General features: G+C 40.6%; 1 protein-coding gene across 5 annotated transcripts in view; it reads left to right on the forward strand.

Moving 5' to 3' along the window:
- Positions 1–18,232, forward strand: part of EIF2AK4 (eukaryotic translation initiation factor 2 alpha kinase 4) — an 87,179-nt gene that overhangs the window by 22,341 nt on the left and 46,606 nt on the right. For all 5 annotated transcript variants that reach the window (XR_012494785.2, XM_074327918.2, XM_019725509.3 and 2 more), the window contains 7 exons: positions 1,129–1,277; positions 3,283–3,398; positions 7,550–7,707; positions 8,597–9,132; positions 13,879–13,985; positions 14,601–14,758; positions 17,484–17,920. Coding sequence is in view for 4 of the 5 variants with exons in the window: in XM_074327918.2 (XP_074184019.2) it covers positions 1,129–1,277; positions 3,283–3,398; positions 7,550–7,707; positions 8,597–9,132; positions 13,879–13,985; positions 14,601–14,758; positions 17,484–17,920 (1,661 nt within the window). In the remaining variant the exon portion in view is untranslated. The remainder of the gene's footprint in view (positions 1–1,128; positions 1,278–3,282; positions 3,399–7,549; positions 7,708–8,596; positions 9,133–13,878; positions 13,986–14,600; positions 14,759–17,483; positions 17,921–18,232) is intronic.

Below are 18,232 nucleotides of genomic sequence, written 5' to 3' on the forward strand. Positions count from 1 at the left end.
AGCTTCATCCAAAAGCCAGTTAATACATATTTGGAGAACTCCAGAGAAAATTTCACTCATTCTCTTTTATAGAATTATAGCATTTAACCTAAAGGAAACGATGAGATGTAGTGGGAGGCAGCACTGATGTGTAAGTAAGCAGCACCTGGCTTAAAGCTTTGCCTTTTGACTGCCTCACTCTTTGACCTTTGGGTGACACCCTCTGTGACTCCATTTCCTCATGCCTTAAAATGGGACTGATAATGCCTTCATTTATGTCTCATGTAATTATTCCCACAGATAAATTCACTTCCCTCTGAATGTACAAAGCTGTGTACAAATGTAAGATGATATTCCTGTTTCCACCAACATTCCTGTCTTAGGTCTGATCCGCCTTCCTGTCAGCCACTCCTCTCTCTCTCTCTCTCTCTCTCTCTCTCTCTCTCTCTCTCTCTCTCTTTTATTGGGGAAGGGGAACAGGACTTTATTGGGGAACAGTGTGTACTTCTGGGACTTTTCCAAGTCAAGTTGTTGTCCTTTCAATCTTAGTTGTGGAGGGCGCAGCTCAGCCCCAGGTCTAGTTGCCGTTGTTAGTTGCAGGGGGCGCAGCCCACCATCCCTTGCGGGAGTCGAGGAATCAAACTGGCAACCTTGTGTTTGAGAGCCCACGCTCCAACCAGCTGAACCATCTGGCCACCTGGGAGCTGAGCGACAGCTCATTGACTTCATTCTAATTGTGGAGGGTGCAGCTTGCTGGCCCATGTGGGAATTGAACCGGCAGTCCCGTTGTGCAGAGCTCATGTTCTAACCACCTTAGCCACCTGTCCGCCCCTCTGCTCTCTCTTTGAATGCCTCCTTCTTCTTTCTTTCTCTCCTCTCGCTCTTCTTTCTAACTTTTCATGCATATTCCAAGATAAAAGTATTTTCATTTATAAATACACATTCTCTTGAAAGTGTAACCTGGCTTTCAGTTCTTGAACCAGTACATATTTGGGCATTAAATTTTTAAAGGTGAGTTCAGCTTTATTACACTTGAAAGCATTCAGCTTATTAAAACGTGCACTCTCTATTGAATTCATAATTATGTACCATGTTTGTCTTCCATTTTTGACTGACGCTTAAAGTAGATTTTACTTTTCCTTTTTCTAGGAACGTTTAGAAATTGGTAGTTTATCAAACCAAGATCATACCTCTAGGAAGGACCCAGGAGGACACAGAACAGCTGCCATTCTATATGGAGGCTCTCCCGACTTTGTAGGAAATGGCAAACATCGGACCAACTCCTCTGGAAGGTCTAGGTAAATTCCTGAGATTTCTGATCTGAAAGAATGAAACACGTAGAAGGAATACGAGGTCTGACAATTAAGTTTGCGAATTTGTTGCAACGATGTTGCTAACCTTTTCTGATATCAGAGGGATTATTCATCATGAATTTGTACCAACTGGACAGACAGTTAACCAACCTTACTATTTGGAAGTGCTGAAAAGGCTGTGTGAAAAAGTTAGACAACTTGAACTTTTCACCAACAATTCATGGCTCTTGCATCACAACAATGCACCAGCTCACACGGCACTGTCTATGAGGGAGTTTTTAGCCAGTAAACAAATAACTGTAGTGGAACACCCTCCCTACTCACCTGACTTGGCCCCCAATGACTTCTTTCTTTACCCGAAGATAAAGGAAATATTGAAAGGAAGACATTTTGATGACATTCAGGACATCAAGGGTAATATGATGACAGCTCTGATGGCCATTCCAGAAAAAGTTCCAAAATTGCTCTGAAGGGTGAACTAGGCACTGACGTCGGTGCATAGCTTCCCAAGGGGAGCATTTCAAAGGTGACCATAGAGACATTCAGCAATGAGGTATGTAGTGCTTTTTCTAGGATGAGTTCACAAACTTAATTTTCAGACCTCGTAAAACAACTTATAGTGAAATCTGATGGATTTTCAGATAGGGAGACTCACACATTTTTGACTGTTGAAACAGAATGGATGACTATGCCATGAACCAAAATAAAAGAACCAAAGGGAAAAGTTAGATAGAGAGTGGGTAGGCGGGAGGTGGCAGTTTTATTGACATTACAGTAGTATGAGGAGTAAACAGAAGGGCAGAAGTGGAGACAGCAAGTGTAGAAGTTTGAAAACGAAGAACAAGAGGGCGCAGGGTGCAAGACTGAGGGGATGCCAGAAGAGATGGGAGAGATGGATAGACTGAGGGGAAAGAGCTAATCTAGAGGGACAGATTGAACATACAGGAGAGAGAGACTAACTGATGGACAGGATCCCAGAGGAGACTGGGGAATGGAACTCGGGACAGGGTAGCTGACCCTTCTTAGAGTCTGAGAAAGAGAAAGAATGCTACAGATTCAAGTAACTTTGTAGGTTGGACCATGGAAAATGTGGGCTTCACTCCTCATTGCTTCATGTTCTTAGTGAAAGGAGAAATCAAGATCATTCTAAGAGTGAGGGGCCTGCTTTCTAGAGATCTGTCTATGTGCCCCATCAAAGCATTTCTTACAAGTGTTCAATCCTGACCATCAAGAGCTCTCTCCCTGGCCTCTTCCCTGCCACCCCCGCCTCCCGATTGATTCGTGAGTTTTGCCTGATAATCTAGCTGTCCAGCTGTTGCTCCCCGCTCAGAAAAAAAGTAGGAAAGGGAAGGATGGGAGGAAGAGTTGGGCTTTGAGTGTTTTGGAGAAGTCATGAAAGGGAATGGCAGAGAATATCGACCAAAGACAAGCAAGAGAATGGATAAGCATTCAGTGGTTTGGGGGCCCAAGTGGAGACCAGAAATTTGTAGTGCTCCAACACCTCCTGTTTTTCACCTTTTTCCAAATGTACATGTGCATGGGAATGAAGAGATTACAGCATCAATGTGGGACTGAGCTAAATCACTGCTGTGGAACTGCTGCGATGATGGAAATGTTCCATATCAATGCGTCCGATATAGTAGCCACTGGCTACTTGTGGCTATTGAGTACTGAAATGTGGCTGTTATAGTTAAAGAACTGAATTTTAATTCATTTAAATTTCGGTAGCTGCATGTGGTTAGTGGCTACCATATTGGACAACACAGCTCTAGAGTTAGGGGTCTGTAGAGTTCAAGTGGAGAAGACCGAAGATCTCTGTGGGGAGTGAGCAAGTTGAATAACTATCCTGTTAGCACCTTCAACTCAATTCCCAGTAAAGACAGATGTTAGATGGTAAATGGGCTAATAAAGAAGAGAAAATGGAGGGGCAAGAATTTCCTGCGTTAATCTTAAGTTGAAAAGAAAATCATTGTCCAAATTTATTTTTAAGGCGAGAGCGTCAGTATTCTGTACATAGTAGTGAAGATTCTCCTGGCTCTTGTGAAGTCCTGTATTTCTCTATCGGTAATCCCGATCAGCTCATGGTGTACAAAGGAAAATGTATTGGTGAGTAAACTAGCTAAATTCATTTAAATTATTCTAACAATAAAAGTTAATCATGAAATAATGGGGTAGAGTAGACACTGTGTCATCTGGCCCAGCACAGTCCAAGGAAGACTGTTAAGTCGTCCTTAATACCGTGTTTCCCCGAAAATAAGACCTAACCAGACAATCAGCTCTAATGCGTCTTTTGGAGCAAAAATTAATATAAGACTGGTGGATTGGACTGGACTGGACTGGAGCCGGTCTGAAATTATGTAAGACCTGGTCTTGTTTTACTATAAGACCGAGTCTTACATTAATTTTTGCTCCAAAAGACGCATTAGAGCTGATTGTCCGGCTAGGTCTTATTTTCAGGGAAACAGTAGTAGCTCTCATTCCTAATGACCAGAATGAGAATTCACTCAAGGTTTCCCCTTCTGTAAGGTGGAAATAAAACCTGGGCTCTTGGAAATAGTGTTAGGAAAATAATTTAAAATTTGTCACCATTATAATTAGTCGAGCTTTTTGAAGCCAAAATGGTTGAAATATTATGAATCAGTAGAATTTTTTATCGTGTGCATCTATTACTCATAAAATAGATATAACAAAATGAGTTCTAATGCCTGTGATCTTTAATGACTAAGGCCCATTTTCTTAAGTTGATATCCATCTACTAAGCATTTACCTGCTTAGCATGTTGCCCTTGACTAGGAAAATCACTTTATTATTCTTTGTGCCTTATTTAGAAGTTTTGTCTACTGATGGCTATTTGCAGTAAAGCAGTTCGGCAATTTGGGATTTGAATTATTTATATTAAAATCTGGGTTTCAGTATCTATTCCTTTGCCTTAAACATATGTCATCTTTTATCAGCCATACAGATAAAGCCACTAATTGGAATAGGGATAATGAATTCGACAATTAAGTTTAGTTTTTCAATCCCATGGATATTCTTATCAGAGCTAACTGGTAGCCAGATTACCCAAGTCGAAGTCGAGTCTGCTTTCTTTCCGTGTCTTTTTCCCTTCCTCTTTAAGGAGATGCAAATAAGCAAGGGAGCTCCCTGGCAGCAGGTGGAGGGAGAAGAAGCTGAATATCTGACTAGTCTATGAACTGGATACTCAGCCTTGGCTGCCTGAAAGCAGCCTGGACCGTGCAGGATTCTGCCCGTACGCAGGGCTTGCCCTCTTCAGACAAAGCAACCATTGGGCAGGTTCAAGACTTTGGTAGCGATGACTAGCTTTGGTCTTTAGACTGTCTGTAACTCACAGGCGTTTCAGTCTCATGAACTGGCAGCATAAAACTCACTACTTTTAATAATCTGGGGAGATCAGGAAGGGAAATTAACTGCTTATTACCCTAACTAGGTCTCTTATTCTTCTCAGTATTCATTAGATAGATTCACCTTAGTTAAGACCCTCATCAGGAAACACATTGGCAATCTGAAAGTTTTTTATAAAACAACTACGTAAATTTTTTATTTTGCTTTCTCACAACAGGTCTAGTTTTAAAATGTCCTAATTTTCTATGAAATGTTTTTATAAAGGATCACCTAGTGAACATTTGTTTTTCAGTTTAAAATCATTTGAACTACAGAGAATTGAGAACTTCCTTATGGATAAAGCACTATAGAGACTGTATAAATGATGATTGTTCGCACATAATAGAGTATCAGTTAGAGTTCTTTTGGTAACATGTTTTCCTTAAACCTCACTGCAGTATGTTATTTTGTCCCTTTTATTATCCCCATCACCAAAAAGAGACAGGTAGAGGATGGCAATAATAAAATTATAATACCAAAAAAAACCCCGAAAGTAACCAGGAATTATGAAATACCCACCTAGTCCCAGTTGGGAAGAAATATTGCAAGACACTGCACTGTATAATGTGCAAATTTAACTAAGATTTATGTAAATAATATCAGACTTTATCCCATAAACACATAATATCTTGTGTTTCTAATGTGCACTGCTTATATCCCACATTGGTTGACAAATTTTAAAATATCAGTTTTTTCGTAGGCTAAGAACATCAGGAGTTATTTATGTGGAACATAACAGATCATTTTAATTAAATTTTCTTAAATTGTAAGCATTTCTGTGAAGTAAAAACTGTTTCTCAGATAAAAAGTCTCAGTGAGCTAGTTCAGCCACATTTCTCCAAAGTATATTTGCTAAGACCAATATGTCCTGTGTCTTATAGATACAGGTTACTTTCTTTTTCTTTTTGTTTTTCTTTTCTGTTTTTTTATTTTATTGGGGAAGGAGAACAGGACTTTATTGGGGAACAGTGTATATTTCCAGGACTTTCTTCCAAGTCAAGTTGTTGTCTTTTCAGTCTTAGTTGTGGAGGGTGCCATTCGGCTTCAAGTTGTTGTCCCTTCACTCTTAGTTGTGGGCAGGGCGCAGCTCAGCTCCAGGTCCAGTTGCCGTTGCTAGTTGCAGGGTGCATAGCCCACCATCCCTTGCGGGAGTCGAACCGGCAATGTTGTGGTTAAGAGCCCGCGCTCCAACCAACTGTGCCATCCGGAAGCTCAGTGGCAGCTCAGCTCAAGGTGCCGTGTTCAATCTTAGTTGCAGGGGGTGCTTCCCACCATCCCTTGAGGGACTCGAGGAATCGAACTGTCAACTTTGTGGTTGAGAGCCCGTGCTGAGCCATCGGGAGGCAGCTCAGCTCAAGGTGCCGTGTTCAATCTTAGTTGCAGGGGATGGAGCCCACCATACCTTGCGGGACTCGAGGAGTTTAACCAGCAACCTTGTGGTTGATAGCCCACTGGCCCATGTGGGAATCGAACCGGCAGCCTTTGGAGTTAGGAGCACGGAGCTCCAACCTCCTGAGCCACCGGGCCGGCCCTACTTTTCATTTTTTAAATGGAAAAAATTATCATCAGTTTCTTTGAAATTTTTTTTTCTTTATGAAGACAATGCAGCATCATGGAAAAGTGTTATTTATATACTAAGAGAAAAAGAATGCTATATATCCATGATTCTCCATTGGGAGTGATTTTGTTCCCTAGGGAACGTTGGAGACATTTTTAGTGGTTGAGATTAGAGTGGGGGTGCTACTGGTATCTAAGGGGTAGAGAGTAGGGATGCTGCTAACATCTTTCAGTGCGCAAGACAACCCCCTTCAACGAAGGATTTTCTGGTCCAAAATTTCAATTGTGTCAAGGGTGAGAAACCCTGTTACATAATGATTTGGTGCATTAGGGGGAAAAAAGAATAGAGGAAACTAGAAGAGAAATAAAATGGTGAAATTGTCGGTGACATTTTTCTCCATTTCCAATATTTTGGTAATTTTCTATTATAATCATTAATGAAAATACAGACTTTTATGTAAAGCACAGGAAAGATAGCCAATAATATTGTAATAACTTTGAATGGTGGCAGATGGTTACTAGACTTACTGTGGTGATCACATCATAAGGTATATAAATGCCACTATGTTGTACACCTGAAACTAATATAATACTATGTGCCAACTGTACTTTCATAAAAAATTTCAAAGAAAGAAATATAGATTTTTATAAGAAAATTTTTGGTGTTACAGAAATTTAGTTCTAGGTAGAAGTGAAAACCATACGCCTATCACTAAATAAACATGTCTTTTTCTAGCTTCAGAGTAAACTGTCATTTGCTGTTCCTTCCCTCAAAACTATTAGCCAGTTTGTATTTACTGAGCATATTCAAATTTTGTGTTTAGAAAACCACTGATGTTTTCAAATTTCCAAATTCCTAAAATCGATTTTTACTGTGCACGCCCGTCTACCTTGATTGGAGTCACCTTGGTTGAGTGTTCCCATTTCCAGATTCCTTCTGTCACTCTCGTTGGTGTTTACCTGTGTGAGGGAGGGTACCCTATTGCTCCCTAGCACAGTCATCAGAGGTGAACTATGAAAGGGACATTGTGAACACTGGCTACTAGAAGGAAACGTTGGTCTGATACTAAGATCTCATTGTTGATTCTTGTCCCTTTATAGTCATTAATATTTTAGGGCTCAGGGTATATTGTTAAATACTAAAAATTGGTTACAAAAGAGCATGTATTCTAAGAAATCATATTTTTTACAAGCTCATGGTATCCACTGTTGAACGAATTAATATATACATCCCCTCTTTTTTTATCCCCCCAGAAAATGTACCAGTGAAATTTAATACATTTTCTTTTACTGTGCAGGCAGTGATGAGCAGCTTGGAAAATTAGTTTACAATGCTTTGGAAATAGCCACTGGCAACTTTGTCTTGTTGTATGAGTGGGTCCTCCAGTGGCAGAAGAACATGGGCCAACTCCTTACCAGTCAAGAGAAAGAGAAGATTGATAAGTGCAAAAAGCAGGTAGGCATCCAAGACGGCTCCCTAAGCAAAAGACCTAATCACTAAACAAAACAGTTCTGCATTTGATTGGCTAGTAAAAGTAATCCAGAATGGTATGAGATCTGTTTAACCAGAAGGGATGGCTGGGGACCAGCTCTTCACCAGAGTTTCCTCAGCCCCTTGCGGCTGCTTTCAGAACTTTCACAACATGATCCAAACTTTTGCAGCTGCTTTCTTAACCTCCTTTCTCAGTCTTTATGATAGCATTCATAGCCATCTCTCCAACTAGAATTAAATAGTATTTCATAATCACATGGTTTTTACAATCTTTTGAAATATTGCTTCAAAACTGAATTCTAGAGGACTGGGGAGTTTTAGAGTTAATTTATAATACCAAGTTTAAGGAGAACATTTAATATTGAGTATTGTAGCGTTACATAAGAAAATGGTTACAAAACAGTAAGTAAAGCCTTGTGTTTAGAAATACGTGTGTATTTTTGATAGAAGAAAAACTGTAAGTAAATACACCAAAATCATAACAGTTGTCTTTGGGTGGTGACCATCTGGCTAATTTGTGGGGGGGTTTCTTTTGTATTAGTACTTATTAAAATTTTGACAGTGAATCTTTACATTCAGAAAAGTTTATTTTTAAATTAGTTATTTTTTCTGGTGGCCCTATCAAAGAAGTTGAGGATTAACTAAATTTTTTCCATCTTTATGAACTTTACATTGATCATATGGTTTAAGGGGGAATTCAGTTCAGGGCACATTCCTTCTCTCCTTTGAAAGTACATTTTCTATTAAATATTTCACTTTTGAGGTGAAACATTAGTTAGTGCTGATCAACCCAATATTATCTTACTGCTTTTTGTTGTTGTTGTTGTTTTTTGGTTTTGGTTTTCCTTATCAGATTCAAGGGGCAGAAGCAGAATTCAACTCACTGGTAAAATTGAGCCATCCCAATGTGGTGCGCTACTTTGCAATGAATCTCAAAGAGCAAGACGACTCCATCATGGTGCACATTTTAGTGGAGCACTTTAATGGGGTCTCCCTTGCTGCACACCTGAGCCACTCAGGCCCCATCCCCGTGCATCAGCTTCGACGGTATGCAGCTCAGCTCTTGTCTGGCCTTGAGTATTTGCACAGCAATTCTGTGGTGCACAAAGTTCTGAACATAGCAAATGTCTTGGTGGACGCAGAAGGCACCATCAAGATTACAGATTACAGCATTTCTAAACGCCTAGCAGACATTTGCAAGGAGGATGTGTTTGAGCAAACCCGCGTCCGTTTTAGTGACAGTGCCCTACCATATAAAACGGGGAAGAAAGGGGATGTTTGGCATCTTGGCCTCCTGCTGCTCTCCCTCAGCCAAGGACAAGAATACGCAGAGTACCCTGTGACCATCCCTAGGGACTTACCAGCTGACTTCCAAGATTTCCTAAAGAAGTAAGTAGCACTGAGATTCTCTCTAATTGCACTTTACTCCTGTCCTTCTGATTGTGCTTGAATGTTAAACATCTAAGTGATGTTGATAAGCTGAAAAGTGGGAACAGGATTCGAGTTAATTCTTTGTTCTCCCAATCCTTTCCCAGCCACGTATGTTCTGTTTTCTTGCTTATGTTTCTCGTGCCTTTAACTCCCACATTCGCCTAAATTCACTTGGGCTTAATAATATAATAGATTTTCAAGCTACTTTTTGGGGACTGCCTGGTACACTCTAGGAAGTCAGTGGAGATGGCTACGTGGAAAAATGCCCCAGGTGTTCCAATGGGAGACCCTTTCTGTCCACCTTTGCTGTTAGTTCCTAAGGGGTCAAAGACAAGGCCTCCTATTTAGAATTCAGCTTCCAGAGTGGAATTCTGTCCCCAGTTCTTAACCATTCTTCATTAGCAATGTCTCATTCAGCCAAGTTGCAGAATGCAAATGATTTTCTTGCTCTAGCCAGAGGGTTTTCCACACCTATAAATTACAGGTGCACATTTCATTACAGAGCCAGATTTTACCCACTTTGAGAGAATCTGCTGAGAGGTTTTCCTTGGGTTTAAAGTCTTTGTGCGTGTCCTTCAATTTAGTGTTTTCAAGTTCAGCCCTGCCTCTGTTTTCAGTCCAGGCCAGACCTAGTTTCTCTGTTTCTCTGTTAAATGTGAAGTAAGATGCCTCCAGTTAGGGTTTTTCTAGATACTCCCCTAGTCCAACTTCCCAGCAGAAGTTGACCTGGACTGGTTTCTTCCCTAACAATCTGTCTTATTTCTTACCTTATTTCTTTTCCCAATCATTTGTTCTAATTCATTTAATTTACTCCCTCCATTTCTTTTCTTTTACCCTTCACATTTCTTTTCCTAGTCCCATCTATCCCACTTCCCATTTGTTATTGTTATTTGTTCTCCCATATTGTTATTTCCTGTCACTCATTGTCTTACCCATCACAAACAATGAAAGTATAGCAACATCTCATTTGTAGTTACATTTTTGCTTATTGGCGAACATCTGTTGGAGAAAGGTTTTGTTTCAAATCAGTCTCTGTGATGGGCAAGAGCCCAGACTCTGGAGCCAGACAGCTGGGTTCACATCCCACCTCTACCCTTCGCTGGCTGAATGACTTCCACTGCCTCCCCTGAATTTCCTCCCTGTAAAATCGGGATAATAGTACCGGCCACCTCAGGAGATGGTTGTGAGGATTAAATGAGCTCACACCTGTAACATGCTTCCTGTGGTGCCTAGGACCACTGTGGTGGTGCTGAGGCAGGGTTTGTTATCTCCATCCTGGGAAGTGGGAACTATGGACCTAATATGTAACTTTCCAGGCATTTCATCCCTTTTGGTTCAAAACTGGACCTAGCATTTACCTCTGCTATTTATGGCTATTATGATGCCAAAATTATTGGCTCAGAGAATTTCATCTTTTTAACGGAAATCTTGGTGGCTATAAAAATCTCTTGAAGTTACAATTCATTCTAGGCAAGCTTTATTATTTCCTTGATCCAGATTTCTTGTGATCTCAATCACATTAGTGTCACAGTTGAGTTAGAGTTGATAATATACTTCAGAAACCTCACAGGACATGTATAGGGGTGTTCATTGCAGCATTTTTGGTGCGAGTGAAAAGTTGGAAATAATCTAAACATCCAACAGTAGGAGAATGTGTAAAATTCTGGTAAATTCAAAAAGATCTTTAAGTACGAGCTTAGAAAGATCTCTAAGACACATGGTGTGATACTGTAATTTATAATAAATATACCTATATTTGGTCTTTGGCCTTATTTGCTGCACAGAGCTCCCAGAATTTCCTTGAGAGCAGTGAAGGTATCTTGTTATGGTAATGATGTGATTTTTGGAACTACCTGAGGATTGGGGTTGATTGCCCGGAGAACCAACCACGTGATTGGAGGGTTTCAGTCCCACCCCCCTCACCTCTGGGGAGGGGAAAGCGACTGGAGGTTGAATACATCACCAGTGGCCAATGATAAAATCAATCATGCCTGTGTAATGAAGCCTCCATAAAAACCCATAAGGACAAGGTTCGGAGAGCTTCCAAGTTGGTGAACACGTGGAGGTATAGGGACAGTGACGTGCCTAGAGAGGACCTGGAAGCTCTGCCTTCCCACAGATCTTGCTCTATGCCTCTCTTCCATCTGACTGTTCCTGAGTTATATCTTTTCATAATAAACCAGTAATCTAGTAAGGAAAATGTTTCTAAGTTCTCTGAACCTCTCTAGCAAATAAACCCGGGGAGGAGGTCATTGGAACCTCTGGTCTATAGCTGAAAGGTCAGAGCTCAGGTAACTACTTGGGCTTGCTTATTAGCTTGTCTGAAGTGGGGTGGGGAGCAGTCTTGTAAAACTGAACTCTTAACCTGTGGGATCTGATGCTATGTCCAGGTTAATAGTGTCAGAATTGGATATCCAGCTAGTGTCAGAGAATTGCTTCTTGGGTTTGGCAGCACCTTCCACAATGGAATTGGGTGCAGAATTTTTTACATGGTCAAATGAAAAAAGCAAGTTGTAGAATAATAGGTACAGGATGATGGCATTTTTTTTTTTTTAAATCAGTGTTCACAAAACCGAACTATATCTTTTGTTTGTATGGTTGTCAAAGACTTTATCATTATCAGTAATGTTTTAATAGTACTTGCAAGGAGAAGTTATATTTTGCTGGTATAATTATTAATAAAAATTAATTTTAAATTTAGGGAAATAAAGTATCTCATACAAATGCTTTTATTACCATCTTTTCTTCCCCTTTCAAAATATAAAGTTAGGAGTGCTTCATTTTTTAGTGCTGACATAAAAAAAATAAAATATACCCTTCATGATAGTTGCTGTCACCACTTTATAGGTATAGATTTTAAGTCCAGAATTCAGAACGTTTGTTGATTCTTTTAAATACATTGTTTATAATCAGGGTCAAGTGCTACCAAGTGGTGCTACGTGGGTCATTTGTTATGAAAACCAAACAGCTTAGATTAGTTAGAACAGTTGTTCTCTGACTTTATCTTGGATTGAAACCACCTGGAGAGTTTGTTAAGGCACAGATTACTGCCCAAACCCCCAGAGTTGCTGTTTTTCTAGGCCTGGGATGGAGTAGAATTTGTATTTCTAATAAACTCCCATGCTGCTGGTCAGGGACCCCACTTTGAGAACCACTGGGTTAAAAGTATGGCTTGTTTTTATTCATTAAAAAACGAAAATAAAGTTAAGAGGTTCAAGGAAAGAGAATTAAAAGATAGTAGTATATGATAAAATGTGGGACTTTCAAAAAGTAGGTCTTAATTGTTACCAACTGTGGGGGCAGAGCCCCAGAAAGTAGTTTCCAGGCTCTCGGCCTCACATAGACAGGTGCTGGCTCAGGTAGTAAATGGCCATCAACTGTGATTGCATGGCCATCAGCTGTGGCTAGTTGGCCGTCAGCTGTAACCAGTGAGCCATTGGCCACTAATATAACTGCTGTGGCTACGCTAGGAGAGCAGAAGAGAAAAGAACGGGGGCTAGCAAGAAGATGGCGGCTGGGCTGGCAAGAGCGGTTTGCAGAGAGGCGGATGCTGCCAGCGAGAATATAGTGGTATGACTCCCCCATCTATGGCTCCGTGGGTGTTCCTTTTTGGCCTCACCATGTCCTGCGTTCTCTTGTGGGGAGCGGGACCAGAGACCCCCAAGGCCGCCCCGCACGACAAATGGCGCAACGAGCAGGGTCTCCTGCACGACACCAACTTCATACTATAATGAACAGGCTTTATCTAAAGTTTATCGTATTGGGCCCCAACCCTGCTCAGCTGTTTTATTTGCTTTTTTTTTGGAAAGCTTTATGACTGGTCTCCGGAAAGGCTTGATTTAGCATGGCAAGTCACTAACTATTAATGGGAGTGAAAATTTATAGCATACTTGTGCAATCTCAGGTGGTTTAAAAATTGTTCCATGAGGGTAAGTCTTTCTGCCTCTGGAAACTACAGTATTACCCCCTTTTCTGAGGGGGATACATTCCAAGACCCCCAGTGGATGCCTGAAACCACAGATAGTACTGAACCCTACATAGACTATGTTGGTTTTTTTCTATACATACATACCTATGATAGTTTAATGTATAAATTAGGCAAAGTAAGAGGTTAACAGTAACTAATAATAAAATGGAACAATTATAACAATATACTGTAATAAAAGTTATGTGAATATTGTCTCTTTTTACCTGTCTCTCAAAATATCTTATTGTACTGTACTTACCTTTCTTCTTGTGATGATGTGAGATGATACAATTTCCTACGTGATGAGATGAAGTGAGGTGAATGACACAGGCATTGTGAGTTAGCAGTAGGCTACTATTGACCTTCGAGGCCATTATTAAGTAAAATAAGGGTTACTTGAACACAAGCACTGTAATACCAACAATAGTCCATCTGATAACTGGCTACTAAGTGATTAGCAGGCAGTTCGTACACCTGCTAGACAAAGGGATGACTCCAAGCGAAATGACGGGAGATTTCATCACGCTGCTTAGAACAGCGCACAATTTAAAACTTAAGAATTGTTTATTTCTGTAATTTTCCATTTAATATTTTCAGACCATGGTTGACTATGGGTAACTGAAACCATGGAAAGTGAAACCGTGGATAAGGGGGGGCTGCTGCATACTTGTTTTTGAGTCTCCCTTTATACCCAACCTGGTACTCAGCATATAAATTCTTTCTTCCCTCTCACTGAGGTGTGTTTGCCTGGATGACAAGGAAAGATGGAGTCCTCAGCAGCTATTGAAACACAGCTTTATAAATCCTCAGCCAAAAATGCCTTTACTGGAACAAAGTCCTGAAAGTGAGTCTTCTACCATTCTTTTTTGATTTCGCTTCTTGACATAAATTATTTTGAAAGTATACATAAACCTAAAACTGGAAAGGACTCAATGGATCATTTATTTTACCTATTTTATGCTGAACTATACATAAATCCATTCATTTAATGGGTAATATATGCATGGAATTGTTTTGCCATCCTGGTTTTTCTAGTCTTTACTGATGGGAGTATGCATTGGTGTAGGCCCTTTTAGTGTTTAGTGACCTTTCTTGTCATGTCACCCTTATTACCACGTAACTGGATTTCCCTGCTGCTTCTAAAGTAGAAGTTTAAGGGACCTCAGTGGAGATTGGTATGGATCAGGAGACCTGGGCTTGGGTTCTGGCTCTATTGTGCAGTCATTTCCTTGCTCTCTGTCTCAGTTACCTCCACCTGTAAACTTGGGCGAATTGTATATTTCAACCTACTTTAAGGAGGACAAAGTGAGGAAAGTATTAAAGGGTCTGCCAGGTAAGAGGTACTTTTCAAACTACTGGTTGGGGCCCCTTCTTCTAGCGCTTGAATCATTGTTGGATATTGCAGCTCTTCCTATATTTCCGATGCCTCATTTGTCTCTTGTCTTTTGTTTTATCTCAGATTCTGGAGGACAAGATGACATCGAGACCGTTATTCCTAGCAACCAGCTATCCAGTGATTCATCCTTCAGTGAGACAGAGAGACAGTTTTCCCGCTATTTCATTGAGTTTGAAGAATTACAGCTTCTCGGCAAAGGAGCTTTTGGAGCTGTCATCAAGGTGTGATACATAGTTGTCACCAGTCCTTTAGAGCTCTTACTCTGTTCCATTTCTTCAGACGTATGGACTTGGCTTCTGTTTTGAGAGGGGGTGGGAAGTGAATTCGACCATTTGAAACTACGTTGACCTTCATGAAGTTAAAGGCTTTGAAGTTACACTGGACACACTAAGAATGCATCATTCCTCTTCCTTGCTTGATGCATTAACATAAAAACTGTGTGATTATAACAGCCCTGCAAGTAGAGTCAAGACCTTTACCCAAAGAACATTTTTGCGTCCTTTGGTTTAGAAAGAAAACTCTTCTCTTTTTCTCTCATTTGCTTTCAGAGTTGCTATAGATAAAAGGGCTGCAAGGTTAGAACTAAAAGATGGAATTCCAACTGGGAAATGGCCCCAGATGGTCTTGATGGCTTTTATTTTCCAGTTTTTATTGAGGGAAAATTTGTGATATGTTATTAAGATATGCTGTTGTTAGGTCTGCCTTTCTTTATTCTGGTCTATTTGGGTGACTTTTATTATTATCTGCCCCTTTAGAAAGAGATTTCAGCTATTTTTATATAATTTAAGTATTTTGTTTGAATTTAGGAAACCCAGACTAAAATTAAATCCATATAAAATATATGTCATCTTGCCCATAAGAAGTAGCCCACCATCAATAGGGCATATGTCTGTTTAGGATTCTGAGAGTATTATTTGGAAGCATTACTAGTATTACTGTGGAAGGACTTTTACACCCCAAAAAAAAAGATTGGTTTTCTGCAGTAATCCGGCAGAAAGACCATCTTAAGCAAGTTTTACAAAGGGATGTTATAGTATGGGAAGTTTTTCAACTTTCTTCTTGAAAGAATACACATTACAGTTAGGTGATTAAATAGATCTACTGTGGACAGACAGATATCCTGATTGGGTCATCACAGTTAACTTGAAGAGGCGTGAATGATTGAAGTATGTTATTATTCCTTTAGCTCAGACTGTCATTTGGATCAAGTCCTTTCACTTCTTTATATTTTAATTATTTTTATTATTTTTTAACTTATTTGTATTTTAGATTCTTGAATGCAAAACATTATCAAACTTAATTTCCTTACAAGTACTTAAAAATGATCAATAAGCTCATATAACAAAAACATCTCAGTAATGTAAGCTCTGGAGTTTTTCCTAAGGTTTCTCCCTCTGAGAACCCTACAGCCCTCACACTCCACCTCTATTTCCAGGTTAGGTTAGGGCATTTTTCTCATTGGTGTGGCATTTTCTTAGGAGTTGGACCATAACTGTTTATGCACCTTTCCATTTGAATAAATGAATTCCTAAGAGTCTCCACCCCCCAGTCAGTGATTCATAGCATAAATGATGTGTACGGAGACATGAGATTGAAAGGCAACATTAAGACTTCCTACTGTTTTCCATTCTATTAATGTGACAAGAAAAGAACTATCATTTTTTTGGAGTATATTTCATATTTCATCTTGTGTGCCAGGTGGCTTACAAAGCTTTCCTTCAATCTCATGACATTCTTACGAAACAGGTGTTATCCTCGCTTTGCGTATGAGGGAACTGAGGCTCAGAGAAGTTATGTAATTTGCCGAAAGTTACATACATGCTAAAAGCAGCATCAGACCCACATCAGTTTTACTCAAAAGCATGTGTTCTTTCCACTCCTTCCACACAAAAAAGGTTACCTGAAACTCCACGTTATAGTATTTCTTTCTCATTCCTAGAAGAAGTTTTTTAGTAGTCCAGTTGAAACCTGAGCCAAACAAAAGAATGATGATCTCTTATCTTTTGTTTTCAACTAGTTTTCTCTCTCTGCCCATGGCCAACTTGTCGCTCCCTTGACCTGCACGGGTGGGACTGGAATGTTCTGATGAATGAAATTTTATGAAAGTTACTTCAGTCAACCCACTTGCACAGTGAAACTGCCCAGCAGAAGGATGGCTGGAGACTTGCCTTTCAAACTTTTTCTTATATTTGTAGTTTATTGTGCTCTTAATGATACCGTTCTAGTTTCAGAACATGTCATCAATGGTAAGTCTTCAGTCTTTGTAACAAAATCAGTGGGCAGGAGTTGTGTTAATACTGAACACCTTTCTCTGTGAGGCCTTCATACAGGCCTTTACCCATCACATCACATTTAATCCTTACAGTCACCCTTTGAGGTAAGGAAGGTGGTATAGATGCCATTTTACAGATGAGAAAATTGAGTCTCAAGGAAATTAATTAGTCCAAGTTCACACAGCTTTATAAGTTGAGAATTATAATTTTCATTTAAGTCTTAAAATTTTTGGAGTTTAGTGGCTTTAAGTGTAAAAAAAAAAAAACAGGAACTGAAATCATTTGAAACCGTACATTGATTTTAGAAAATAACTATTTTTAAAACAAGGTTAAGAAAACAATAAGGTTTACTTAGAAATTTAGATAGCAGATGTGATATTGGAAAAGCAGAGATGTAATTGTTAATAAAACTAATGATTAAAACGGATATTGTTTTCCCCAGGGTCTCTTAGCAAGCTAAATACATCTAGTTTGGGGTGAGATGTTTTCTAAGTTGTTGTCAGTCAAGACTTTCTTCAGTATAATAGTCCCAAACATATGGGTCTGGACTGTAGTTGTTGGTTTTCCCTCAGAATTCCAGGTTCTTGCGAGGGAACGCGTGACGGCCCAGATGCCAGGCCATGAGGTTCTGAGCCGCTGACAGTACCGGCTCCTTTCCCCTCCCGCACTGCAGGTGCAGAACAAGCTGGACGGCTGCTGCTATGCGGTGAAGCGCATCCCCATCAACCCAGCCAGCAGGCACTTCCGCAGGATCAAGGGCGAGGTGACCCTGCTGTCGCGCCTGCACCATGAGAACATTGTGCGCTACTACAACGCCTGGATTGAGAGGCACGAGCGGCCGGCTGGCCAGGGCACGCCACGCTCAGGCACTGGGCGCCAGGCCCAGGACGGGCGAGCCTTGCCCCGGCTGCCGGTGGGCGACAGCGACACGGACGGCCCCGACAGCGTGGAGGCCGCCGCCCCGCCGCCCATCCTCACGAGCTTGGTGGAATGGAGCACGTCCGGGGAGCGCTCTGCCAGCGCCCGCTTCTCTGCCGCAAGCCCGGGCTCCAGCAGCGACGAGGACGATGACGACGATGAGCACGACGGTGTCTTCTCACAGTCCTTCCTGTAAGAGCACAGGGCGCTCACAGCAGGCTGCCTGGGGGTCCCGCTGCTGGAGGCAAGCCCCTGATCTAATCCTCACAAGTCCACCCAGGAAAGAGGGGTTCAGATAGAAACGCAGTCCTGTTTGCCATGTCAAAAATACACAACAAAATATGAAACCCACTTTTACAGAGTAACCACATGCAATCCAAAGGGGTTTTTCCCACTATCTTCAAAAGATCTCCAAAATCCAAGTCCTGGAAAAAGAAAAAATAGAAATTTTTTCCAATACCTTATCTTAACACATTGAACAGAATTTTTGTTTAAAGGTCGTTC

This window comes from Rhinolophus sinicus, chromosome 3 (assembly GCF_057876585.1).
Source record: "Rhinolophus sinicus isolate RSI-liver-muscle chromosome 3, RSI-T2T, whole genome shotgun sequence".
NCBI lineage: Eukaryota > Metazoa > Chordata > Mammalia > Chiroptera > Rhinolophidae > Rhinolophus > Rhinolophus sinicus.